Genomic DNA, 26,931 nt, shown 5'->3' on the forward strand with positions numbered 1-26,931 from the left:
TAAATTATCTCCAACCCAATCAGAAATCTCAAATTTCCAATTTTTACCATATATGGAAGTCAATTGTCTACTCTTTTACCTAATTTGGTCATAATGTTCATATAAGGAAAGCACTACCTTCATTCGATTTCCCCACTGACCGGAGCAGGCGGCCATGACACCGCGTATACTGGATCTGGAATGGCTGAGGGGTCGAACTGTACACGAAGTGAACCGATCGTAATTATTTCCAGCGACGAGGATGACGAAGAAGACGTGCAAGATCTTTTTAACGCATTTGTTTCTCAAGTTGAACGATACGTCGAACAAAATGGCGTGGTGCTCTTGCTGAAACTGAAGTTCGCGGAAGCTCGTCCAGAGTTCGTGTCATCCGCGAAATTCAGGAGCGCGTTAAAATGGCGGACGACACAAATGAACAAGGCGAATGGATATATTTACACTGGAGAAATTTGTAAGCTTCTTGATTCAAGGACGCATGATTCAAAAGCGAAATTGAAGGGAGTGAAAGAAGAGGTTGATCGCGACTATTCCGCGGGAAATGAAAATGTCATGATTCCCTCGTCTCGCGCGGAGCCAGATGTAAACAAAACCATTATCCATGTGACGATCGACAACTGCGACGAATGCGATTCGAAAACTGTTATCAAAGGAATGCCAGCCGAGTTCACTAATCCTCGACCGAGTACAAGCACAGCGAAACCTACCACAAGTTTGGGAGTTAACGGTGAGATTAAAAAGAAAAGAAAACTCTACGCAGCAACAGCTACAACCAAGTCAAGTCCAGAGAAAAAATTCCTCACTCCTCGAAAGCGAAAACAGCTTGTGGAAAAATTAAAACTAAAGCTGGATTACCTGGGCGATCAGATAAAGATTTTGAGTCGAGCGGAGCTGAGCTTGGAAGAAATGGACATGAGTGAGAGCACTTACATTCAAGAATGCCGGATGAAGGAACGGTTTAATCGAATCTACAATAAGATTTGTAAATTGCAGGGACATCCCCCAGTCACAGGGAGAGTCACTGAGAGAGAAGTCAAGTGCCCCACCACAAGAGTACCAGAAATTGACCGAGCAATCAACAAGTTCTTGAAGGAAAAAAAGAGTCGCTTTCCAGATATATTTGACATCAGAAATGTGGTGTTCGAAGCAAACAAGCAACATGGCTTCAAGCTGCCAGTTCAAGCCCTAAATGAGATAAGTGATGAAGTCTTTATGTGTGTCGGTAACAAGTTACAGAAAAGACGAAAGAGAGATTTTGAGAACAATTTTGGATGTTCTCTCACAGATGACTATCAACCCAGCAACGACCCTGCCATAGCTGATCTTGCCCTTCGCAAAAAATTAGAAGAGAATAAGAGGATAAGCAAAAGAAATTTAGATGACATCTTCAACAAATTTGCTCACTATGGACGCATGGCAGCTTATGATGACGGCAGCAGCTCAAGTGACAGTGATTCAGAGAATTCAAAGCCACAAAATGGGCATGTGAAAAGTGCAATGAAAAGGAAATTTTCTCACATTTCTGTGTCACAGTCATCAGATTCCAGTGAACACGAATGTAATGACTTTGGCTTAGAAGAAGAGATTAATGATGATAACGATCCCATTAGAAGCAAGGAACTGTATGATGATGGATTGACAACACAAAAACATTTTGAGGGAAAATCAAAGAAGAAACGCTTAACTCTGAAATTCTCAGATACTAGTGAAAATGATTTGGAGGATTTTGCCATTAAGACTCCACGACAAGTGATTGAAAGAAAGGAAAACATGGACAATGATACTACATGTGATACAAAAAACAATACTACTCTGCCTTCAAAAGAGACAAGTCTAAGTGTTGCTGAACTACCAAATTGTATTTTGTCTGAATGTGATGATAGTTCTGTGGAACACACAGCTGTTGTGGAACTAGATTGTACTCTTCAGCACACTGAAATTGAAACTGCAAAGGAAGCTAAAAGCAGTGGGATTGATGAGGTAGCAAGTGCATTAGAAGATCATGAAATCACACCTGTGGAGGATATCTCACCCAGTGATGTAGTGTCCAGCAGTCAGTGGGGCAGTGAAGCTTGGACAGATTCAAATGTTTCAACCCTTGGTAAAGATGATTTAGCAAGTCAATCTTCCAAACTTTGTACTCCATCTCTACAATCACAATCCATTCCAAGTGATCATGTTATAAGCATTAAAAATTCTGATGTTAAGCCTGGAGTTTTGAGTGATTCTTCTAATGTTATTGACAGTCAAGTTGTAGCTGAAAAGACTCCAAAAGAAAATGGAAGACGAAAGACCTTGCCAAGTTGCATTTCATCAATGAATTATGTTGATAAAAACTTATCGTCATCTATTTCCATCCCTTTAACTCCTGTGTCTTTAAAAGATCAGAAGGCACTTTTTCGTCTCAGTACCAGGAAAAGGAAAGCAGAAAACAGATCACTTGAATATGAATCTCCCCTCAAAATACTCCGTGAAGCAAGACTGGAAATAATAGAAAAGGAACAAGAAGCCTCTCTTAACTGGACCGAGCCCACAAAGCAGAAATCTAGTTGCAAGAGAAGAATAACCCTACCAGTAAGTGAAAATGATCTATCATCTGCTGCTGTTTCAGACAGTCCTCCAGTGCAAGCTACAACCAATTATCAATCTACTGTGGAAAAGAGTGAATCAAGAAGACTGGCATTATCTCTGAACAAGAGTGGAAGAAATTCACCCAGTAGTAAACAGAAAGTTGTTGTTGAAAGGACATTAGATGTTATCGTTCTTTCAGATGATGACAGTGACAGTTGATTAGTTAAGTTTCTGTTTGTTTGTTCTGCATGAATGTTTTTTGAGAGGTTGTAAGTAAATCATTTTATTTCACAGGTTTATTGTCTTGGTATACTTACAGCTGTGACTTGATAGGCCATTTTTCCAATTGCCTATATTAAATGAGTCTGGTGTTCATTCCTCCCTGATCAAAGGAGGGCAAATCATTATTACTGTGCAACTACTCCAACCAAGGCCAATTGACAAAATTTTCCACAAATATAACGAGTTAAAATCTTGTCGGTTAACAATAGTTTTCCAACAAATTATTTTGTAATCAAGTGGTATGTTACAAAGGCAACAGATTTTTCGTCATTTTGGATAATTTGTTGGAAAAGAACCTCCAGGATTTTAACTCGTTAAATTTGTGGAAGACTTTGTCTGATGGCCTTGGTTTAGAGTAGTTGAACTGTGCAGTGCCATAGCAAGAGGAAAAAACAGGAGGGGCACGGAATTGAGTGCGGAAGGCACAAGCTGCCAGGGGGTGTCTGAGGGCATGCCCCTCCCAGAAAATTTTGAATTCTAGAGGTTCAGAAATGCTATTTCCAGCATTCTCTAAGAGCCATTTGTAATGTTATCGCAAATTTCTTCCTGCAGATTGAAAAAAGTATAACACTAGCAACGTCAATTACAAAATAACAAAACTGACTGTCTCTCAAGCAAGTGTTTTACCTGTCAGAGACTCGGAGTCGGGTATTAGTTCATAATTAAACTGTCTGAGTTGGCTTAGAGGCAAGTGCAGACTTCATCAGCATGTTGTTTTATGAAAACTTTCTGAACAAGTGCTTGTGCTGCTGGTTGACCTGCTTGTTCCCCACAAACATATTGGCGACCTTCACCATGTCATACCATCTGCCAATTCCTTCTGGCCATGCAGAAGCATGAGGTGGTTGAGCCTGGCTTCTCCCATGGGCAGAGAAGGAACGCTCGCTCATGGCATTGGTAGCCAGCATGACAAGCATAAGCTTAGCAAGGGTACAAATCTAACTCAGTAAGAGTTAACGAGCATTTCCGAGTGACTGAAGAAAGTCCAGCAGATCAGCGATGTCGAATCTGGAGGTTTCATACCCCATTACCTGCACCATTTCTGGAAGCAGGGGCAGCTGGGGTTCTAGCTCTTACTGCTGCAAGTCAGTATCCCCAGACACTGGTTATTCAGCAGGAAGTTGTAATACGACTAGGAGATGAGATTTTATTTTCATTATTTTATACATGTCTGTTTTTACTTTTGGGGTATAACAAAACTGGTTGGGGGGGGGGGGGGCTGGTGGCCCCCTGGCCCCTCTCCTTACTAGGGTCCTGAGTGTAATGATATACAGTTCAAGCAGTAACAATCTCATGAAGTGAACCAATTACACCTGTTAGTCAACTCTAGCTGGTCCAAAAGGTTTTTTTTCCTTGCAAGCTCACACAAGTGAGCTCACAGTGCAAGAGCATTCCTGAGGCTGCTAAAAACATCTCTGGACTTCTTGGAAAGATGTTCCATAGTCCCTTCCACATGCAATGGTCTTGTTTATGCATATAAGCAAGCATAGGGCAATTGTTTGGGAGTGTCCTTTTCATTCATTTTTTGCATTTGCACCTATGAGATATGAAACTATAACTGGATCTTAAGAGAAATGGGAACCTGCAACCAAACACTAGTTTTATTGTGGGAAGTGTGGATATTTTTAAGCCCACTGAAATGGGTGTAAGTATTCTGAGGGTTGCCAGGCCCATATGCAATATTGCTAATCCTGAAAACGAAATCTAGCAATTCTTTGTCTCCATGATTATGTGTATAGCAGGCTGAATGCAATAATGTTATAATTACTATTTTTTTCATTATTACAAGGCAATCTTTGAAAATTTATATTTTTAGTATATTTTGAGATTCCTAAAAATAAATGTTTCCCCTTTCTGGAAAGATGATGTAATATTATATCGAGACAATATCTGGCATAAACATGATTTTATTATAAATTGTAACATTTTGTTTGTATAGCACACTAATAATATCTGTTTTAGATCAACTTATGTTGATGCAGTTATGAGTTCACACAACACTTTGGGGGATTTCCTTATTTCATAAGTAGACCTTTCCCGCATTCCAACAAACAATAGTGCCAAGTCAAGGTCAGGGTGGACAAAAATACAGTAAATGTATGAAAATTTCCACCCCAACCTCACTCTGGTGCTATTGTTTGTGCACACTGAAGTGGAATGTGGGAAAGGTCTATAAGAAGAAATTGACCGAATAAGCTTGCACAGTCTGATTCAAAGGCTAATAACACTGAGTAAAGAAGAATTGAAAAGTACTTATGTACCTTGCAGATACTCCTGAACTCCTGGTGTTAATGCATCATTTCTGTTTCTTAAATTTAATTTTTAATTTTTGATCGAGTCATCAATCAAAATGATTTTGTCATAGCAAGTGGGGAAAGGGAACAGATCTGAACTATTGGGGGAGGGGGGGGGGGGACAAAAATGAAGATATTAGCTGATACTAAATTGAAAATTGTGTTTGGCTCCTGAGAAAATGCATACATACCTAGGCTATGTAGGGAAGGTCATTGGAATGCTGAAGGGGTGTGGGTTCTCAAAAGTCAAAATTTGAAAGAAGGTATGAAGCTCAACTGGAATTTCAAGAGGGGAGGGCTCAAACCAGAAGCCTTCAGTGGAGAGGGTATGGATAATTTTTGGAACAACACAAATTGAGGCCCTCCTCTGATGGTTATGCAGAATTGAAGTCATTCCTGAGGTTTAAAACAAGATAAAGCATTTTACAGTCAGATCTGAAAACAATGAATTAAAAATCCCATGTTTTGGTCTGAAATTGAGTGAAGGTTTTAAGAAATATGCAGCACACCTCACCAAACATTTTATCAAGTACCTTTTGGGGCAGAGGGGGGTGTACTCCCTATAATGGCCTATAAAGGGAAGCTCCACCAGAAAAGGGTTACCTTTTTCAGGCTTTGGGTATATAAAAGAGTAGGGATTTCACAAGCCAGTTGAGGTATATGAGAGGGTAGGGAAATCTGCCACTTAGGTAGTTAAAAGGGCTTCTCGTTTAACATAATATTTTTAACAGACACAACTTGTGGTTCATTTAATTTAATTTAAGCACTACATAAAAATGATGAGAAGACTGCTTTTTTTGGGAGATTTATTCTTAACACAGGCCTGTCACAGCAGTTACAGGTTCTTAAATATCAAAAGGAGTACCTTTTTTCAATTAAAGGTATTTTCAGGCTACCTTTTCTGTCAAAATGGTATATGACAGCATAAAGAATTGGACCTTGGGGCAGAGCCTCTCAGTATAAAACTTTTTTTTTTTTCATTTTATATTTGTCCGCCACACACTGTATATCAGTAAAATACTGATGTTTTAATTTATGCAAACTCGGCACCGGAAGTGAACTGGGTAAACTGCAGTTCTCACAGCGCATGCGTTTATCTGAGAGGCTTTTTTGGCGCCATGCATTATTTACAAACCACGTTTAGAAATATTGAAAAGATGGTTTTGGTTCAACGACACATGGTGTAATTGGAGGAAGACAAGAAAAAATTATTATAATGAGCGTTGCATGGGCATCTGCTCGATATTTTCAAAAAGGAATCGATTTTGAATGGCTGCTAGAGTGAAGAAAACGAAGAGGCGAGGTAAACGGTTTCTGTCGAGCAGCGCATAAATTGTTCATCTGACATGATAAATACCAACGTAGTTTTGGAGGATAATCAAGTCGTAAGGCTTGTCCTCGAGTTTTTGGACTCCAGAAAGCTTCACAACACCATGAGAAGTCTTGAGAAAGAATCTGGGATCGTAAATTGTGGTTATTCCAGTGATATTCTCTTCTTGAGAGACCTTGTACTTGATGGCGAATGGGAGGCCATATTGATCTTTGCTCAGCCATTTGAAGGCATCGCCGATTTCGACTCAAGACAATTCCGTTACCTTGTTTTAAAGCAAAAGTTCATGGAAGTGTTATACTTCAAGTCGGGTTTTGGTGGAAATTCAACAAGCTACTCAATTGAAGATTTAATCAAGTGCCTGAATCAACTGGAGGAAGACTGTCCAAACAAGGCTGAATATAGCAAATTGTGTTTTCTGTTGACTGTTCCTAATCTACCCGAACAGCCGGAATATCGAGATTGGAACCCCACCACAGCACGGATAAAATGCTTTGAACAAATCCTTGATTTACTTCGAAAGGTGATTCCCATAGAAAAGAAAGGTTTGAGTGGAAAGTTGCCAAGACCATTGACCCCAATTAAAGACCGGTTATTGAACTTGGTAATTAAAGGATTGTGTTTTGAAAGTTGTGTGGATTATTGTCAGTTGAGAGCAATCAATGGAAATCTCTCAGAAGACCTTCATGTTTACACAGGAGATAACATCTTAAATGGACCATCACAGGAAAGTTCTGGCAATTTCTTGTCCTGGCTTAAAAATCTACCACAAGATGCCTTTATCACACCTTTTGAACCAGTAAGTTTAGAAGTTGACTTGAAAAGGGTCAAACAAGCCTCAGGTGTTTTATTTCACAAGGTTCCAAGAAGAGATGATGCTGAAATTCTCTCAAGGAGCTTATCTCTTTCTGGCCGGCCAGCTACCACTGACATTGCCACACATCTGTCCACATTGGAAACAGGCAGGACCAGTGGAGCAATCTTGAACAACAAGGTGTATTCCACCCAGCCTCTCAAGGGAGTTTCACATTCTTATAATGAGTTTCACTATAAGGGCTATCAAGAGAAAGAGCCAAGCTCTACCCCAGTTAATAATGGCTTCCATGAAAATGGATTGGCTACTAAACTGGAAAGTGAGGATAAGAGAGTGATCCAGACAGTTACATCTGACAGTAATTCAGATGATGTTATTAAGGAACATGAGTCCATTCAACCTGTTGGCAGTCATGCTTCAGAACCAAGCAAAGATTCTGATAGAATTCATGCTCTCAAAGAGCAACAACAACAAGATGTCTTAAAACAACTTGAAGCCTACGAGAGGCAAAAGCAAGAACTAGAGCGACAACTTCTAGAATTGTCCTTGAGGGGAAAACCTAATGGGGAAGGCGAAGCTACATCTGAATTGCCTGACAAAAGACCAGAATCTGGTGAATCCTTCAAAAGCTTTAGAAATGAAACTTTAGCTGATAGTACTAACTTTCAAAGGCCTCCAGACAGTTCAGTGCAAGAGGAGACAGTTCACATGCAAAATGGGCAGATCATATTTCATAATCGTGATCAAGAGATTGCTACTCCTGTAGAAAGTGAGGGTCATTTTCCACAATCTCACAATAGCTTTCATATACAACAGAGTGGTCAACAACATCCAAAGAATGAAAAACAGTATTCTAATAGCTTTTCAGTCAATAATGCCATGACATCAACTCCTACTGTTAGAACCAAGCATAAACCAGATGACTTAAACCTAGAAGAAGCCACTGCAGACAATACTGCCTACAACATTATTCCTGTAACGCCAGGTGACCAAATGTTTCCTCTAACTCCCCTTGTGAATGAACGTGCACCTTTAAGCACAGGTCATTGGGTTGCCTTAGCAGATGGTTCTGGAGTTCTGAATACCAGGCAAGTGATCATGAATAGCAACATCCTTTTCCTCAACATTGATCATGAATGTATTTAAAGTTACTTTGTGGTTGATTGGTTCAATTTTTGGCAAAAGATTGTTGGCCTGAAACTCACTTTAGGCATCCTCATAACAGTTATGATTTAAGCAGTAAGATATAGCAGAATTATGTTTTTGGCAGGGGTTTCATTAGCATTTTCAGCCAGAAGGCAAACTGTATGGATTAAGAGATTATACCCCTTTTGAGAGGTTATTCAGTCACTCTTGAAGAAGACTAATGTATTATAAGACTTAAGTGTTTTTAGCCAAAACATAACACTTAAGTTTCTTTCAAACAGAAAGTCTTTTAAAAACTGGTGTTACAACATTCTTATTCACTTTTGTTGTTTTGTTGAACTCACTCTAGTACTCCCAAGAGCACAAGGCAGGGATTGTCATCAACACCAGCTCCACTAGCATCCCCAGTCCTATCTGTGGATGGTGCCACGCCCCACAGTATTCCTCTTGTCTATGAAAAAGACAACCCAAAAGTTGTCACAAAGTATGACAATTCAGACACTGTGGTAACAGCTGACTTGGGAAAGGTACACAGCCATGTTTTTGTTTCTGTTGTTTTTTGTTTTTCTGGAATTTTGTTTCACATAAACCACCAAACTGTAGTTGTTATGTTAGTTCTTTTATTCAATCAAGAAAGTGGGATATTAAAATCCACAGACAAGGAAAGTTTTTTTTGATTACAGAGTGAACCTTGTAATGTTGCCCCCAAACTGTGCCAAACAATTGTATTGAAGGCAGAGAGCTTCAACTACAGCAATCTGCCAAAAAGACACATTTTCATTGCTCATGAGTCTTGCATACAGTAGTCTTTTATTTCATTTTATTTCATTTTGTGCTCGTTCTACAAAAGGTGTGTGAAATTCATTTTAGTTATATTAGTTAAAACCAAAATGAAGACATTTTTAATTGATAATGGAACTGATGATTGTGGAAAGAAATTTAGACAGCCATGTCTGAAGTCTCCTTGAATGAAAGTCAAACATGAAGAGTAGATTTACTGTTTCAGTTTCTTTGTATTCATATGGTATCAGTTCAAACTCTTTCTTGGAAACATTTTTGTTTGGTGTGTAACCTAAGGTCTAGAGTAGCACATCTTCTTTCTGGAGAGATTAAAACACTCAAAATGTCACTGACCAACTGATTTGAGTGGTTGCTTGACAAAATATGAACTCACCATTCTCCACACCTGCCCTATCTATCCCTCTATGACATCATATCTATTTCATTCAATTTTTAACACTTTTATGCCATTGATGGTGTGGAAGTCTGAATTTATCCACAATCTTTAACTTGCACTCAAGGTACTGAGTTGACAGAATGCCTGTGTTCACCTTCAAAGTAAGTGGAATGGGTCTTGTTTATCAAGTTGGACCAAGGTTGCCAGAGTGTTGTGACCTTTTTTAATTGTTTTTCTCATGGTTCTTAAAGGTTTCCACGGTTGATTTATTGTCACCCGGATCACTGGTGTGGTTATATTTGCAGATAGAACAGAACAAACTACTGCCCTGTTGTTATAGTATGGCTTGTGTTTTCTCTAGTGTGTATTTGTTATGAAATTTGCAGTGATCCAGAAAACACATTTGCTTATCATTTCCTACTGTTCATGAAGGGAGATTCTGGAAATTGTGTATTTATTTTTGTCAATATTGCCTGGCCTACCAGTTTTTGAGCTATCTTTGTTTAAAAACTTAGTGTTTTAAGTAACCAGTGTGTATGTGAAAACCATTTGGAAGAAAATCTTTATACCTCACAGTAAGTCTTTGATGGTCTTCTTGTATTAAGCTATTAGTTTACTAGTACTGCAGATTTTCAGAGCAACTAATCAAGAAAGGTGTGCCTCCAAACCATATTTATTTTGATTCCCCATTTTGATTGTGTTACGGGTACCTGTACCCTTTTGATTATCCTTCAATCCCAGGGATTTTATTGCCAACTGCTCTGTGTCATTTCCTAGAATATATAGACCCAGTGATGCAGGTACCTGTTGCTCAAGGTCTTATTATCTGTCAAAATCAGTGAACTATCTGACCATCCTTAAATGCCTATCCACTTGGCTTGTTGTCTGATCATAAAGCAGGTCTCTTATTGATGGAAGTCAAGTTCATCTGTCATCTTTAACTGATGCAGGATCATAGACATTTGGTTTTGTGTGCTTCTAAAGTATGGCTTGGTATATCTATTGATGTTTACTAGATTGGTGATCGATAATATCAATTATAAGAGCTTGCGCCTTGCTGTTAACAGGCTGTTTCTACTATTTTCCTGTGGCTTTCAAGGTGGAGATTACATCATTGTGTTAGTGAAAGGAGTTGCTACTTGCAATATTATCATTTGGTGTGTGAAAATTTTACTCAGTGGTCTGTGATCAGTTGACTGTTTCAGTTTCAAGGTACTTTTAATTTGTGAGCTAATGGATGTAGCTGTGCTTTGTAGTCACATCACTGGCATGAAGATGACAATAACTTTGCCCTGGTATTTTGGGCTTCAAAGATTTACTAAAATAATAACTTTTACAGGAGTGTATTTTCCTGTTAAGCTCTAAGTAGTGAAAAACTGCAAAAGTCTGCAGTACATAGGGTTTTTTTTAAAAATAGGATAGACAGTCATTTTAAAAACTTACAGTTTGGTTTTGTACATTTATTTTGACCCGTTTTACCTGCTGTGCAATTCATTTTGACTCCTATCCGCTCCCACCTGGCTTATAGCTCTCAACAAATACTCTGATTTCTGAGGCATGAAGCAACTAAGAAAAATGCTACCTCCTCTTGTAGGGATTCTCATCTCTTGCAGTGTGGATTCCAGTACTCTAACAGATAGGCCACCATGCCTTCTACATACTGCATCAACACTTTATAATTCAGTTAGGAATGTCATTTTCAAATTTGCAGGACAAAGAGAACACTGTATCCCAGAATCAGCAAGTCCCAGTTAAAAGAGGACCGAAAGTTAATGGTGTGCGGCGTTCCCTTGTCCCACAGACTGTGACCAAACAGAAGATGGGAGCGATGGATGAAAACAAAGAGATAAGAATTCCAGCTCAAGGTGTCAATGGCAATGCACCATCAGTGGAAAGAATCAAATTGGTTAATGGCGGTAACAACTCACCTGCTACACCCCAACTACAAACCCAAAATCAGCCGATGGAACTAGCGCAGCAAGATTTTGGTCATGAAGGGGCACAAGTAAATGGGCAGCCTTCAAGAAATGCTACAACATTTGTGGTGCCTCCCAGTGAGTAACTCTGAGTTATTTATGACTTTTTGGACTGTTTTGATAACTTGTAGGCTTATTTTGATGACTTTAAGGATAGTTCTAATGACTTTTAGGATAGTTTTTGATAACTTTATTAACAGTAGTTTGGATGTAGTTTTGGACAGTTTTGATGAGAGTCCCATTTGGTGAACCTAGTTGTGAGTTTAAATGATCGTTATATCCTATCTTTACCCTCTTTTATTTAGGTACCGAGAGCAAACCAAAGACTAATAGAGCTCCAACTGGTGCCCATTATCCTGGAGAATCTAAACAACCACACAAGGAAACTAGCAGAGATACGAAGAAAGGTCTGTAAAATAGTTATTTCCCCCAAAATATGCAACTAGCTTTTTTGAAGTAGAAAATGGTCTACACCCAAATATGTAAATTTGATCTTGGCTTATCAATAAAGTAATGAACCCTGCTGCAAGAAAGATAAACATTAGCATAAACATAAGTTCATTTACCAAGTGCAGGTCTGTTTTGTTTATTGGTCCACTAAGCTTGCAAAAATTCAGAAATGTTGAAAACACGATTTTGCATGTAATATCAAAACTTTATTGGAATAGACCTCATGCAAAAATGGCTGCTGATTAAAAATTATTTGGTGTGCATCTTAATTAGCCTCACTAACCTTGCTTTTGAGTTCATAATTCAGAAGGATTTTTACTCTCAGATGAGGTTAGTAAGGCTTATCAAAATGCATACAAAAGAATTTAAAATTGGCCATCATTTTTGCATTAGGTCTATTGATGTTTCAACTGTTGTAGACATGGCCACCAGCCAACAAATTATACCAAAAGTTAGCACAGAATGATTTATAGTGACCTGATCACACTGTAACTGTTCATTTTTTTGTTACTATTGATAATGATTCCTTCATTTGTTTATTAATTCAATTATTCATTTTGTTTTCACAGTTAGAGAGACAGGGACAGTAAACATGACATTCCGTAAGCCTTCCACCAACTCACCACCCAATAACACTACAGTAACTGTCAACCATGGTAGCCATATTCCACAACATGAAAAACAGAAGGAACTCTTGCATTCGTCTTCAGACATTTCATTCTACACTGTAGCTACACTAGAGGATGTGCAAGCCATCAGAGCCATAGCTTTTCATCCCTCTGGTGATTTATTTGCTGTTGGATCAAACTCAAAGACTTTAAGAGTATGCACTGCTGAAGGCTTGAATTCCGAGCGAAGAATAGAAAGGTATTCTTTTGGTTGACACAATTTCAAGAGCCAACCTTGCATTAAGCAATGTGTTTCTAACTTTAATATCAGTTAGAGAAATCTTGATTTCTGATCATTGAGTGATTCCAGAAAATATCCATACCATACCACAGGCGACATCTTGGAATTCCAAGGGAGGAGGGGTTTCTTGGACTGGAATTCTGAAGGCGTGGGGAGAGTAACACAGTTCCAAATGCCTTGGGGTGGGGGGGGGGGGGGGGGGGGTTCAGCTCTGAATTTCCAGAGAGGGAAGACGGCTAAAGCTTTGCTTGAAACTGCTGATCTGATAACTCTTCCAGTTTGCAAATCAAGCACGAACCAACTGCAGAAGCAGGATAAAGATTGATCAGGCAGGTGTTAGTGTTCACATGGATGAGTGAATGAATGGGTTGTGCAACGAGGTCTTCGTCAAAGAGGCCTTAAAGTTGATGAATTAGTAGATAGATCAATAAAATATAAAACAAGCCTGTGTTTCCTTCCAATATAAAATTGTCAATCGACAATCTTGTTGCATGCGAAAAACTCACAGCAGTCTCTCATTGCATATGGAAGTGTTGTGTTACAACGGTTTGAATTTTTAAAGGTTTGTATGAGGAAAAACGGTAATCGACATTATAGCTGAAATTTTGATATTTTTGCAATAACTTTGTAACTACAATAACTTAAAAAGTAACTAAAAAATAAAAATATCTCGTTAGATTTGCATGCAACAAGGACAAAACAATCATTACCTGCATGGATAGGTTAACGATTTTGGAATTCAGAGGGCAGGTGGGGGTAGAGCATTCTGGAATTTCCAAAGCAAGGGGGGTTAAACTGTTCATGCCAACCATGGTAGGGTATGGGTATTTTCTGGAAACACCCATTCAGATTTAAGCTATTGTCATCAATGCAAGCAGATGTTGTTTGTTTTCCAATAATTCAGTGCAAAACACATGTATTAAAATATTTGACAACTATTACATGGTGTTATAAACAGATACAGCTTTTTTATCCATCCAGCTGGAAACCAGTTAGAGCACATGCTAACTGTCTTGTTCATATCCAGAGGTTGCCTGTTTAGTTAATATAATTATTGTTTGAAATATGAGAAGACATCACCTGCACAATAACATCTTGTTGCATTTTTTTTTTTTTTTCATTTATAGTAACAGTGGTGATCAACCTCCACAACCAACCATTCTATTTAAAAGTAACCGCCACCACCGGGGCTCCATTTACTGTGTAGCTTGGAGTGCTGGAGGAGACATAATAGCCACAGGATCCAATGACAAAAGCATCAAAATGACAAGATTTGATGCCGAAACCTGCTCTGTGGCATGGCCTGGATTGGAGCTTGCTATTCATAATGGTACTGTTAGGGATCTAGCATTTGTCTCGCGTGCCAATGGCACACCGGTTTTGGTCTCTGGAGGAGCAGGTACGTACCATTTTTAGTGCAGAGTGCACTATTGGGATGGTTTAGGGGGCTGCTGTTCACTAAGACACTAATGCCATAAGGTGTAAACTTTAATATTTGTTTAATTAATTAATTAATTAATTTCAATTAATCAATTAGCCTTGCGGGAAGGGGGGCTGGGTGCGGTAGGTACCCGAGTGCATTACGCAAAAGGCGTCATACTTACGTTGCCTTCTTTGATAACATGAAAGAAATATATACCGGTATATGGTTTTGCAAATCTTGTGTTATCCTTTTGGTGCCATTCTCTCAAGAACAGAAGCAATTTGCTCCAAACGCATGCGTAGATTAGGTAGCGTCAAAGTCGACTGTTTGTTAGGTGAAAGATACATTTCACAACATGTAAGACGCATGCGTTCTAGCATTGCTAGTGTGATAAACTCCACTCTCGTGTTCAGATGTGCGGTTTTTTATATTTTTTGTAATGAGTGATCAGGGTTAAAACTTGGCAGTCGCACGGTCGCCAGTGGCGATTAAAAAGAGCCCAGGGCCACTAAGAATTGAGGTTTGATTGCCCGAAGGGCGACTACGATTTGAGAAGTACGCAAAGGATAACAATAAAGATGAAATAAAATGCTCTTTCCTTGGAGGACCTTTCTTTTCTTTCTGTTCTTTCCTGAACTCTAAGTTCATCAATCTGTAGTAAAAGTTAGTTCTAAATTGCAAAATTTGAAGCCGTTCGTGATCGAGTTTTTAGATCACTCCAATATGTAGACGCCATTTTGATTTTATTGATATGTGACTCCAGACTTACCCAGAGGTCTGTGCGGTACATTTGGAAACACGAATATCGGCAAACTGCTCGAGTTTGGAATACAAAATGTGGAAATACCTCTCTGAATGTGAACAGCCGCCGCCGAAAAAAGCCAAAAGCAAGGACGATGTTCTGGAGAGTAACCGACTGTACGAGAAAATTTGAGGGCCACTTCATTTTGGCCTGGGCCACTAAGAGTTCAGGGATACTGGCCCGAGTGGCGACCAAGCACTGAAGTTAATTTTTAGCCCTGAGTGATATCACACTCTCGTTTTGGCTGGGGATAGCAGTTATATTTCAGGTGACATCAGTTCTTCTTTCTTAGAGCAAAGAACGTTACTGCAACTGCGTATCTTCTGGAATCTTCCCTAGCTCGATTGAAGAAATGTCGTCTGCTGTTTTATAACTATTGTGTGTTTGCCAAGGTTGACATAGAGAATCAGAACATATTGCTTCTCCTTAGCAGCTTGTTTGTTTCCTCTTCTCTGAAAGAGAGTCCAAAGATCATATTCAGCCGAAATTTTCCCACATTAGTTACATGTAAAACTAGTAAATTTGTGACAAAAGAAACTTTGTTATTATTGCCGCAGACTCCATGGCACTTACTGAAACCTCCAATTAATTTCATCAGTCGATGAGGCGACTTGCTCACCGATGTGGGACATAATTTCGGTCAAGTAAAGATCTCTACCTTCAATACTTCTTGTTGAAATGCTCCTGAGTTGTATTACTCGATAGCATTGTGCATTAGTTTGATTGTTTACACCAACTCGGCTGGCAACAGTATTAGAATGCACTATTCCGTGATTCGACGTGACTATTTGATAATTAGATTAATTCGTGTTTATTGGTGAAATGAAAATTTACATTTTAAATAAAACAAAATCATTCCTCTGACTTCGACTTTTCAGCAGATATTTAACTTTTATATTCCATTTATCTCCAGCAGTAAGTTAAAAAAATACACATCTTTCTTATATTTTCGTGGAAACAAAGGTATCTTGTTGCATACATTGGCGAGGAAAACAAAAGTATCAAATTACAAACGTTGGCGTGAAAAGTAATGCTAAAAAACGAACGAAACTCAAGATAAAATACCACAATAAATTTAAAACCATCTTGACAAACAGTAATTGTAAGTTATTTTTGGGCAAAACACAAACATGAAACATACACACGGCTAAGAGTATGTCTTATCAAGTTTTTGTCCATTCATATTCTGCAAAGGGGAAAAGGCCTCATTGACTACCAAGGGAGAGTACAGCAGGGGTGAGAACCTGTGTGACTACTGCATCAGAGCTGTAAATTACACTCTGCACTATCTGAGATTGTCTCACTAGTTGTGTGATTTTATTTTGAAAAGTCACCTCTCATACTCAATTGAACTGGGATGCTTGCCAAGCCTGACATTTACTAACGAAAATCTTAAACCACTACTATTACATGACAACTTTCAAAATAAACCAGCTAAAATGAAATCAAGACCCAAAATTGTACATGTGGGTGCATGTGCAAGTTTGTTATGTGTACAAATTGAATAACATGGGGCAGTTCAGGCAATGGTGGATAACAATAAACAAACTGAACATAAAACTATGCATGTGACCTCAAAACCCCGTACACATTCAAGCCCATACTCCCAGCTGTGTGTGAGGAAAGTGTTTTCACCTCATTCATTCCTTGCTAGCGGAAAACCACTCATTATAACCACCCTGACCTGATTTCCTTTTTCAAGGAGATGGAAATATCATGATCTCTGACTGTAATACTGGCCAGACAGTAGGACAACTGAAGGGTCACTCTGGACATATCATGGCTGTATATGCCGACAGCGATGACATAATTGCCTCGGGATCTGCCGATAATACTGTCAGGCTGTGGGACCTGCGGTCACAGCGATGTATTGATGCCATAGCAACTGGAGACAGCTGTGTGGCATCAGTCTGTGTGAACTCATCAGGCAATATGTTAGCTTCAGGTAACTACTGTAAATAGTGCACAGTTATTTCATACTGTATGTATGTCACTTCACTGAAGTTTTTTGGCATAATTTATTATAATGAATTTCCTAGGGTGACTAGTTGTAAGCCATACTGTGATATAGTTTAACCATGCAGTCTCCATTTAATTTAGCAGGTGTCAGAATTACAGTCTACGGAGAGTAGGGCCTCTAAGTCTCATGATAAATTTGCTCATTTAGCCCAGTTGTTACTAAGACAACTGTCAGATTTGATCATAACTTCGTACGAAACTGCAGACATCTCTTAGGGAACAGATAGATTGTGCAGGCAGTGTTATTTTGGTCCAAATAAACTGATGTAAACATTCATTTTTCTTCTATCTATGTAGATCTTTAATTTTTGCCATCTGTTTTCATTCCACAGGTCATGAAGATGGAAGCTGTATGATCTATGACATCACAGCAGGCCGAACATTACAGCTTTTCAAGCCACACACAATGGACTGCAGATCAGTGCGTTTTTCGCCGGATAATAATTTTCTTCTGACTGGATCGTATGACACAAGTATCATCATGATGGATGTAAGGAAAGACTTAGAAACAAGAACACCACCATACTCTGTTGTTGCTCATCATAGAGACAAGGTCATCCAATGCCGTTGGCATCCTGGTCTTCTGGCATTCTTGAGCTCTAGTGCTGACAGAACAGTCAGTCTGTGGGCCCCAGATTGTTAAAACTCTGCAAGAAGTGCACTTTTGTTTGCACTACATTGTTTATGCTTTAAAGTGGCCTATTTTGAGCATCAAAGAAAGGGGTTTTACAATGTTTGTTGGGTGGTTTGGGGTTCATGTGTTTCATGGAATCCTGGATTCTTTAGAAAAATAAATTAGAGCTACTGTTTTGATCCTTTCAAAGAAGTTGATCAAGGAAATTCAGGAAGAAAGGGGTTGTAGCAGTGGGGCAAGCGTGCAACCTTGTAAAGTGGCAAGTTACAGTAGGGGTGCAGAGGCATGTCCTTGCAGAAATTCACCAGTGTGCTATTTTCTTCACCCTAAGCATTTGTAACAGGACATTTAGGCCTTGGAAAGACATGTTGTGAATTCCCCCAAAAAAGTGACCAGGGGAGGGGGGATGGCTCCCAATTAACATGACTTATTAAATACCACACTGCTGCTGCAGCAGGTGCCATAATCAAACCACAAAAGCATTTGATGTTTTGTACATTGATAAGCACCATTTCAGAAATGTGTCTTGGAACTTCTTCAAAAATTATAAAAAAGTTATTTTTTTGATCATACCACATTGGTATCTGAACAATTTGTTCATTAGACACAATCAAATCAGGAATAATCAACTTGTTCTGGACCCATATCACTCTTTCAAGTGCCTTTTTCTTACCTTAGGTTGTTTCATGCACAGGTGGCAAATAGTGCTAGCATTGTGTTATGTGGTATCTTAGCACAACATATTGTAGATGTGTTACATCAGACATTTTTGTATAGATAGTCCTTATAATTCAAAGGTTAAGTAAGTCTCTGATTTGATATTATTTATTGTAAGTTGTGAATTGTAATTATATTTAAACTTATAAAAGGTAAAAGTTTAAATTCAGATACAAATGAACTCTGTTATTTAAAGAAAGCCCTCGGTTCTTTGTAAATTATTGTCAGCAGTGTGATTGGTCACAATAAATCATTGTGCTAGGCCCAATTAACTCTTGATCACTGCATTTGTTTAGTGGATCATCCTAAGAGCATAACTGTATTGTTGACTAGCATGATATTAATGGTGCTTTATTTATGATTTCTGAGATGTTGTAATACTAAAAAGAAAGGTAAGGGATGCTTACCATTTACAAAAACCATCCAGTTGGAAATTTCAGGCATAAACATTAAACGATTAAATTCGACGTTGCAGGAGAGGGAATCACTACAAAGTATATCCACATCAGCTAGAGAGACTTAAAAGGAGCAGAAAAATAGCATCAACTCAAATCACAGCCCATATTTTCTGAAGCTTCCCACAATTTTCCAACTGGAATTTCCGGTTTTCCCATGTAAATGATAAGTACCCAAGGTTACTAAAATTATGGGAGTAAAATTAATATTATCAAGAGAAAGTATTGTTCTTGTTGTAGATATAAGGTGTTAAAATGTCAATTCAGTTTTGAAAATAAACTTGTTCAATGTGTCAAGAGTTAAGTAATTATTGTTGGATTAAAAGCACTCCCATAACCCCATGACTGAAAACAGACTTACCTTAGTTGAATATTTGTAGAAATTAACAACCTTGCACTATAAGGTCTGAAGGTTGGTTCCTTATTGTTGCAAATACAACATTTCCATGTGAAAGGTGGGAACCTTTTCAGTCCATGTTCACACTTGGCTGCCCAGTACTGTGCTTAGGGGGACGCAAAGGGACAAGCAGGTACTGTCAATGCTTAAGACCACTGGAACCTGTGACCACAATTTACATTCCTTTGACCAGGTTTTAACATTTCTTGCGTTATGCCAAGATAACTGATAAAAAAAATTATGGTGTGCATGCTGGTATCATCACACAAGTATATTAAGTCACTTGACACCAATGTCAAAACTTTGGCCACACACACTTGTTTCCTCTGGTCCCTGTGCACCAGCAAGTGAAAGTGTAGTTATGTTCTCATTTCACCTCTGAGAGAGTTGATATTTGAACCAAAACGTTTGGTACTGCTCATTTGGACTAAGAGCTCTGTGTCACATCTGAGTTTGGGTAGTCACACTACACAGTCAGATATATGTTTCTTTATCATTGGTATTTCATCTCATTATTTGTCACATGGTAAACTTGAGAATCACACACAGCTTATAATAAGGCCAAAAAAGGCCATAATTTTGCCAGCATCTTGGATGGGTTGATGAAAAAGGACAATGTTCAGGTGATCTGGGTATTTTAAATGTTGGGCTGATCAGTTCATCTTTAACCAGTTCATTGAGCAAGAAGCAAAAAAAAAAGGTAGAGAAAAGCAGCTCTGCAAACACCAGGGGGCAAGACACATCTTGTTCTCTAGTGTTTCTGTAGCTTTTTTCGTCTCACTTTTTTTTTTTCGTTCACTTCCAGGTAATACTGGGTGAATAAAGTGGGCCTCATCACAGTCTCCTGAAATTTAACTTTCGAAACGTTGCATACAACAAAAAACACGGCACTGACATTCAAATGATCTTTGCTGTTTTATTTACAGTCACTGTGAAAACTAGTCTCTTTCACAGGTCTCATTTGGGTTGTCATGCAACACTTCACCGTGAGATACCACAACAACGCTAATTGATGCCTAGTAAAAGACGATGAATAAGCCAGCCTATTAGACAGAACTGGCTAATAAATACATTAACTTGCTCAAAAAGTCTTACTTTGTTTGTACACTGATGTACAGAGGAGGAGCAAGTAACTCCCCTTTACACCTAAAATCAAGAGCAATATTTTATTGCCTTTTCAAATTCAAGTGCCATTACTGACAAAAAGTGTACTTGAAAATTGTTTTACTTTATAAAAGCTATCCAGCTTAACAGCAGTTTTGAAGATAGCACTGACAAACCACAATTTTATGGTCTTAAAAACTTGTAATTTTTAATTTAAACTTAATTTTAAGAAAATTGAAGTGAAATAAATTACATTTATAACAACATTTGAATTCAACCTCTTCAGAGAAGTGCATGTCTCCAGGACGTCTAAAATGAAAAATGTCACACCCTGTTCAATATTCGATAACATGCCTGTTTTCATATTGCCTGACATATTTACAGCTGTACAAGCACAAAAATAAAATAATTTAAAACACCTAACATAAATTGACACATTTATTTTGGATTTATAAAATAAGTAACATTATTTCAGCAAGGCTTGGTTACCAATCTTTTCGGCCAAGGAATGGCAACACAGTCAAAACAAGCTTGTTTGAGTTTGCTAGGATGTTGTGCACTTCTGACATGGTCTTACTTGCAGTGCTGTCTCCATTGATTTCAAGAATCTCATCTCCTGGATTTAGAAGGCCGGCCATGAACTTTGAAGAGGAGCAATCCATAATACGACTTACAAACACTCCTTTCTTATACTGCTGAAAACCCTTCTGAATGAAAAATCCAAACAGCCCACCAGGGCTCCTCTGCAATTCCAAAACATAAGCACTTCCAAGATCTTCACGCATGGCAATGATTCTCCCCAAACTTTGGCCCCCTGTTGGCCGGCTTACTGCAGTTCGGCAGTCAAACCATTTCTTGGTCAACTCATTCACATGTATAGATTCTTTTTTGGACTTCTTCTTGTGAAATATACTTCCACTTTTGCTTTTGCTTTTGCTTTTACCCTTATCAAAAGATAACCTTGGTTTCTCACCAACAGGCACATCATTTACCACATAAAGACCAGATCGGCGACCAAACTTCCTTTTCTTCTTCCTGTTTTCATCAAAACCAGCAGGTAGAGAGTCGCCATACAAAGATTGCGTAATAACACTACCAAGACTATCGCTTCTACCAAGTTCAGGCATGCTTCTCCATTTTTGAACCATTATGTCCCTAGTATCAGTCTCTGATATTGGATTAAGCTGGTATGTGCTGAAATATCTTTCACGGGCTGACATGTGTGGACGCAGTAGAAATTCACTCTGTACACTGCAAACTGTTTCTGCATCTGAATCAGTCTCATCTTGACTTCTGCTGAAACTACGACTCTCTGAAAAGATGCTCCTTCGATAGATGCTTGAACCTGTTAAATGTAAAACAGAAAATTCACATTACAAAATTGTGACCAAGTTGAGCATTTTACAGTCTGATAGGTTTAGAGCTTGCTTCATTTTACAACTAGGGCACAGACATTTACACTTAGAGAAAAGGTGTTAGGGTACATGGGCACAGTGCCAACTGCATATGAAGGTAAATTTTTGACATAAGCAGTCTGTGATCAATTTTGATTAAACTTTGAAAAAAAAATGAAATCTTTCAAAAGACCACATTTGTAACCATTTGCATTGTTTTAAAACAAAAGGTGACAATATGCTGACAAGCTAAACATAAAGAGGTAATCAATGGAAGGAAAACAGGCAAACAATTATTTGCTTCTGGAACTAACAGTCTCCAACATATCCAACATCCATTTTGCTATAAACAGGCTTAAATCCTAAACATTACTTTAGCCATTGAAGCTCTGTGCCACCTGCAACAATGTTTCTTCCAACTTTTAATTTTGTACAAAGAATAATAAATGACTGTGTTATTTTGGGCACAAAATTGTTTTATTTTAGTGAACGACAAGATTTAATTTCCATGTATTTCATATCTGCAAAATTAACCAGAAATAGTAACAGGGACAACAACCAATTTTTCCATTCCTTTGGCCTAAAAACCAATATTTCTTGGCTCTTCATTTGCAACCATTTTCATTAGTAATTTCAAAACAACTGTAACCTTGTGCTGCAGCAAAATTCATAATGGCTACAATATATCTGTAATTGATTTTTTTTAAATAAAGTTTAGCTAGTGCAATGCTAACCAAAAAATATCAGGACAAAAACATATTTTTAACCACAGAAAAGGCTCAGTTCAGAAAGGTTTAACTGAACAATGAAAAACTAATATTAGATGGAAACTGCCATAACCTCTTAAAATCATACACTTTAATCCTGGTATTTTAAAATTTCAATTCATGTCCAATTTACTGCTAAAACACTCTGACAACTCCTTTTCCCCAATGCAATTTTTAAACACAAATTATTTTTCAAGGATTGTATTAAATATTGAAAAAAATAAAAAAACTTGACTTTAAACCTTGCTAATGCAAGGAAAATTTATGACCGGCAAAGTTTATGGAAGCAATGTTTGTGTCAAATGAATTAATTTTCGCCTAACGCCTGGTACGGCGTGTTCTCTAACGAAATGCGATCACATGAAGTATTTTTAGCTTGAACAAGTAAAATATCTTCCCAAACAATTGTAAGGCACGACATCGCAAACACGGCCTTCCAGACATAGAAACAATGTATAAATTGCATTCAGTTTAAATATTTCGACTGGATATGTCTGCAGACTGTCTTAAAATGGCGAAATGTTTGCTTATACGACCTTAAAGACAGGAAAAAATCTCGCCCCTTCTCTAATTTACATGAAATTAATGTTGGAGCAATTTTGTTTCAACACCAGCTGGCTAAAAGCCGACAACCGTAAACAAATGCTTCCACCACAGGTAACAATTAAGCCCAAAATATGACCAATCGACTGTGAGAAATCACTAAATGTTACCATTATCGAACAAACTCGAGGGCTGTGCGCTCTTTTGCTCCCCAATAAATCGCTCCTTCTTTGCATCGTAATTAATTTTATGCAGCTCATAATCTATTAAATCACTGAATAAACATACGATAAAAGATTGGACACCGATATAGTTGGTAAATTGCTCTTTGCCTCAACCGCACTCGCCCGCCAAACACGAAAGCGGCTGAAAAATTTTTTTCAGCCCGAAAATTACGGTAATTTTCGTTTTTTCCCCTCGAGGTCAACTAAAACAAATGCAAACGTTTCCGCCTATTTTTGGATTGAAACAGTATTTTTAGACGAAAATCTATAGATCTAATAACGTAAAAAAAAAAAAGAAGTTTTGTGTCATTCGACGGAAACGAGCATTTGAAAAATCGCCCTAGGAAGTGAACAGTGCCCAGAATAAAACAACATTGTAAAACATGGACAAAGAAAAACATTGTTGAAACGGGTAAAATTACTGGCGTACATAAAGAGAATATTGGCCGAGTGACGCCGAGTGCTCGTTTTAATATCAGCAAATAATCTTCTGATTTACCGGAAATATAAAAGCTTTGATCGAAATGATGAATATTTCTTAGCCATTAAATTTTCTGAAAAATTGCTTTTATCTGTGCTTCCTGACTTTAAGACGCCCTCGAGTGAAAACTTACTCCTGCATATACCATTTAAATTTATGTTACTTTTAAGACCTTCTCTAATTTCAAAAATAGCACTCCAAACCAAAATACAGAATCTATTAAGACCGATTCATTGCATCCAGCATGCCGATCTATAAAATACACTGTAAAAAAGTGAAAATTTTCTGGATAAACTTAAAAAAAAAAAACATTAATTATATTTTCTTTTATTTGGTGGAGTCTTGAGAAACGAATGACTAAAATGCAAATGAAACCTCCAAAACCCCAAAACCTTGACATGAGTGAATAAATTTCGTGCCTCGAAGGTAACTAAATCTCACCTAGGAAATATTCAAAGCTTAACCTGCCTTATCGCGTAACCTGCAGCTTAAGGAGAACTTACGGGAAGAAAAATCAAAATGTTCTTATCGACATTACATAAATAAACGGCAAGTAAAGAGTCGCATGTACGCACATGGCGAGAGGTGAGAAGATCGCGTCCAACAACAACAGTAGAGAATAGACCAAAACTTACCCCGTCTAATTTGTCCAGGCAAAGATCCGCTTCGATTCTGTCTCTGTTGGCTGTAAGTTGAGCTGTTAGCAGTTGTAGGGATGTCCAGGCTTTCAGACTGAATTTCCTGATTTCTGTAAGCCACAGATTTTAGAATCCCACGCCGATCTTTACTGCGGCTTTTGTGGCTGTCAGAATCGGAGCCGGCCAACTCCTGGGAATTGGTCTCTGACAACAAGGCTGTCAAACTTTTCGACTTTTGCGGAAGAGACTGGGTGCCGCTTAAACGCGGATCTACCCATCTCAGAGGTCTAGAAGACCTTGAATTGGGAGTACATGCACGATCAGTGGATATTCCACTGTCCTTGTCAGATTCCACGCTCTCCCCTGGGTACAGAAAGTGGCCATTACTAAAAGAGGTCGGCGTCGGTTCGTGGGACGTCTTCGAATGCACCGACTCACGGTCGATTTCATCGAACGCGCTATCACAACTATCCTCGAGGTTATGAAGTTTCATGGCGACCGAAAGAGGAGGTGGCCTTTTCCTTGATATAGTGACAACATCGGAACTTTGATCGTTTATTCCACTTCGCAGCACTTGTAATGTATCTGTTTTCGATGTTTGTATTTCTTGATGCTCCACTGATTTCGGTTCAAGCGACTCGGAACGATCAAAGCTTCTACTTCGCTGGTTCGAACCAGTTGACGATAGCGAAGAGGTTCTAGTAGAATTTTGGAATATTTCAGGATACTTAAGTTCCAATTCTTTAAAGCGATTCCGAGCTCGTTGTAACATCTCCTTGTGGGCAAAGAGGTCTTCTTCGAACATGACGCTCTTTCGAAAGCCGTTTCGCGACGAAAGATCGACCATACTCTTTGAAAATCCGTTTCTGTGGCTGTATGTTGACGACAAAACAGGGTTCTTTCTCTCCGGTGAATAAATGTTCGCGAAGTCAGTCACATCGGTTTTCGATGATATATCAAAACTCTGAGCTCCTGAACTCCTGTTCAGGTGACATGTTGGGGTCCGGTTTACTTCCTCTAGTGAATTCTCCGATCTGTACATCTTCTCTACCACTGCCATGTGTTTTAAGACTTTGTGGTAAAAGATCGCGACCTTCAGTGAAAATCGCTTCCTAAATCTTCACTTTCGGAATCAAAGATTTCTTGTGACCCGCTGGTAAGAGAGCGACTGATATTTGAGACAGAAAATTCGTTGTAAGAATGTGTTTGACGTCATTTTCAGTAATAAACGAGAGCTTATTTAAAACTAACCAATCACACTTCACTTCCGATCTATGCTAATTATTTTGCATATCCCAAAATAGCTGCTCGTGCTCGACTCCAAACATCGACGAAAGGACATGACAATAGACGGGAGACTAATGGCGAATTCTTTGTTCTTTTTTTCACGTTACCATTTCTATATGCCATTAGCGATCGCAAAACGTAAGAGCTAGAGTAAGTAATCATTAATATTTCAAAATATCTTGGATAAATCGGACATAATACGAGGTACTGACAGAAAATCTCAGCAGACTGCACTCGCAAGGAAACCTGACTCATCATCATCATAAAACTCCGGCAGTTCAGGGGTCAATTTATACAATGCATAACAATATCGGACCTTCGTTTGAACATTTTTTTTACCATTTTTGGGATAACGACTTTCGGGTTCTTCATCTTATTGTTGCGTGTTGTTGTAATGCGCGAAGTCTATGTCAACACTACAAACTGGTCAAAACACGAAACAGGAATCGTTACTTCCTCACCCATTCACCACTTGCAAATCAGATGTAATGTACTCTTTTTAGATCTTGACCTCTGACTACCATGTGATGTGCTTTTTTTAAATAATATTACTTTTTTTTTTTAGAGCGACGTGACTTCTGACCACGGTGCGAGCAAATTTGAACGACAGTCACTCGTAGCGCGTACTATTTACATCACAAAGAGCAGGGAACTGTCACCCACAAAGCTAGTGCTACCACGCATTGAACGGAACAGCATATGAACTCCCAAAATAACAGAACTTCCTTCAGCATTGCCCCTTCTAAATTTCTTAGCTACACGTAATGCAATCGACCAACACTCGGCTGATTAACTTTGACTCACGCGCCAGGTCTTCACACCTGTCTAGTCGGGTTATACATGATAATACCACATTAAGCTAACCCCTTTTTTTCCTCATAAAAAAGAAAAACATTTTTGTGAGAAAATAGTGGCTGAGATTGACCAAACTCATGATAAAAATATACCCAAGCTGAGAGCTACACAGCATTTTTATCTTCTCCATTCGATCTTTCTTTAAGCTCTTTTTATTGAGAGTACTGGACGCCTTCGTAAAAAATTAAAACAAAATAATGCATTTGAAATATCTAAGTAAATACGAAGCTCATCGACAATTTATT

At 38.4% G+C, this 26,931-nt stretch overlaps 3 protein-coding genes across 3 annotated transcripts; 2 read left to right on the plus strand and 1 right to left on the minus strand.

Moving 5' to 3' along the window:
* The first annotated feature begins 127 nt into the window (after positions 1–127).
* On the plus strand, positions 128–2,861 carry LOC110042979 (uncharacterized). The gene has a single exon (XM_020748367.2). It carries the CDS (start codon positions 181–183, stop codon positions 2,785–2,787), a length of 2,607 nt encoding a protein of 868 aa, XP_020604026.2. The 5' UTR covers positions 128–180; the 3' UTR covers positions 2,788–2,861.
* Positions 2,862–6,098: 3,237 nt separating this feature from the next.
* On the plus strand, positions 6,099–19,293 carry LOC110042974 (WD repeat-containing protein 47-like). Its single transcript, XM_020748362.2, has 8 exons — positions 6,099–8,376; positions 8,784–8,961; positions 11,323–11,665; positions 11,893–11,994; positions 12,607–12,904; positions 14,074–14,345; positions 16,874–17,116; positions 17,523–19,293. Exons 1-8 carry the CDS (start codon positions 6,491–6,493, stop codon positions 17,831–17,833), a joined length of 3,633 nt encoding a protein of 1,210 aa, XP_020604021.2. The 5' UTR covers positions 6,099–6,490; the 3' UTR covers positions 17,834–19,293.
* A 991-nt stretch (positions 19,294–20,284) lies between these two features.
* LOC110042975 (uncharacterized) lies at positions 20,285–25,743 on the minus strand. Its single transcript, XM_020748364.2, has 2 exons — positions 24,542–25,743; positions 20,285–21,842 (listed from the first exon to the last, which is right to left on the minus strand). The coding sequence occupies exons 1-2, from the start codon at positions 25,602–25,604 to the stop codon at positions 20,983–20,985; spliced, it is 1,923 nt and encodes a 640-aa protein (XP_020604023.1). The 5' UTR covers positions 25,605–25,743; the 3' UTR covers positions 20,285–20,982.
* Positions 25,744–26,931: the final 1,188 nt, after the last annotated feature.

This window comes from Orbicella faveolata, unplaced genomic scaffold, assembly GCF_042242905.1.
Source record: "Orbicella faveolata isolate gen_17 unplaced genomic scaffold, um_ofav_v1 contig_36, whole genome shotgun sequence".
Taxonomy (NCBI): domain Eukaryota; kingdom Metazoa; phylum Cnidaria; class Anthozoa; order Scleractinia; family Merulinidae; genus Orbicella; species Orbicella faveolata.

Coding starts and splice junctions, on each gene's coding strand:
- LOC110042979 (XM_020748367.2), top strand. CDS start 181: ATGGCTGAGGGGTCGAACTGTACACGAAGTGAACCGATCGTAATTATT.
- LOC110042974 (XM_020748362.2), top strand. CDS start 6,491: ATGATAAATACCAACGTAGTTTTGGAGGATAATCAAGTCGTAAGGCTT. Junction 14,346..16,873: donor TTTGGTCTCTGGAGGAGCAG/GTACGTACCATT, acceptor TCCTTTTTCAAG/GAGATGGAAATATCATGATC. Junction 17,117..17,522: donor AGGCAATATGTTAGCTTCAG/GTAACTACTGTA, acceptor TTCATTCCACAG/GTCATGAAGATGGAAGCTGT.
- LOC110042975 (XM_020748364.2), bottom strand. CDS start 25,604: ATGGCAGTGGTAGAGAAGATGTACAGATCGGAGAATTCACTAGAGGAA. Junction 21,843..24,541: donor GCCTGGACAAATTAGACGGG/GTAAGTTTTGGT, acceptor TACATTTAACAG/GTTCAAGCATCTATCGAAGG.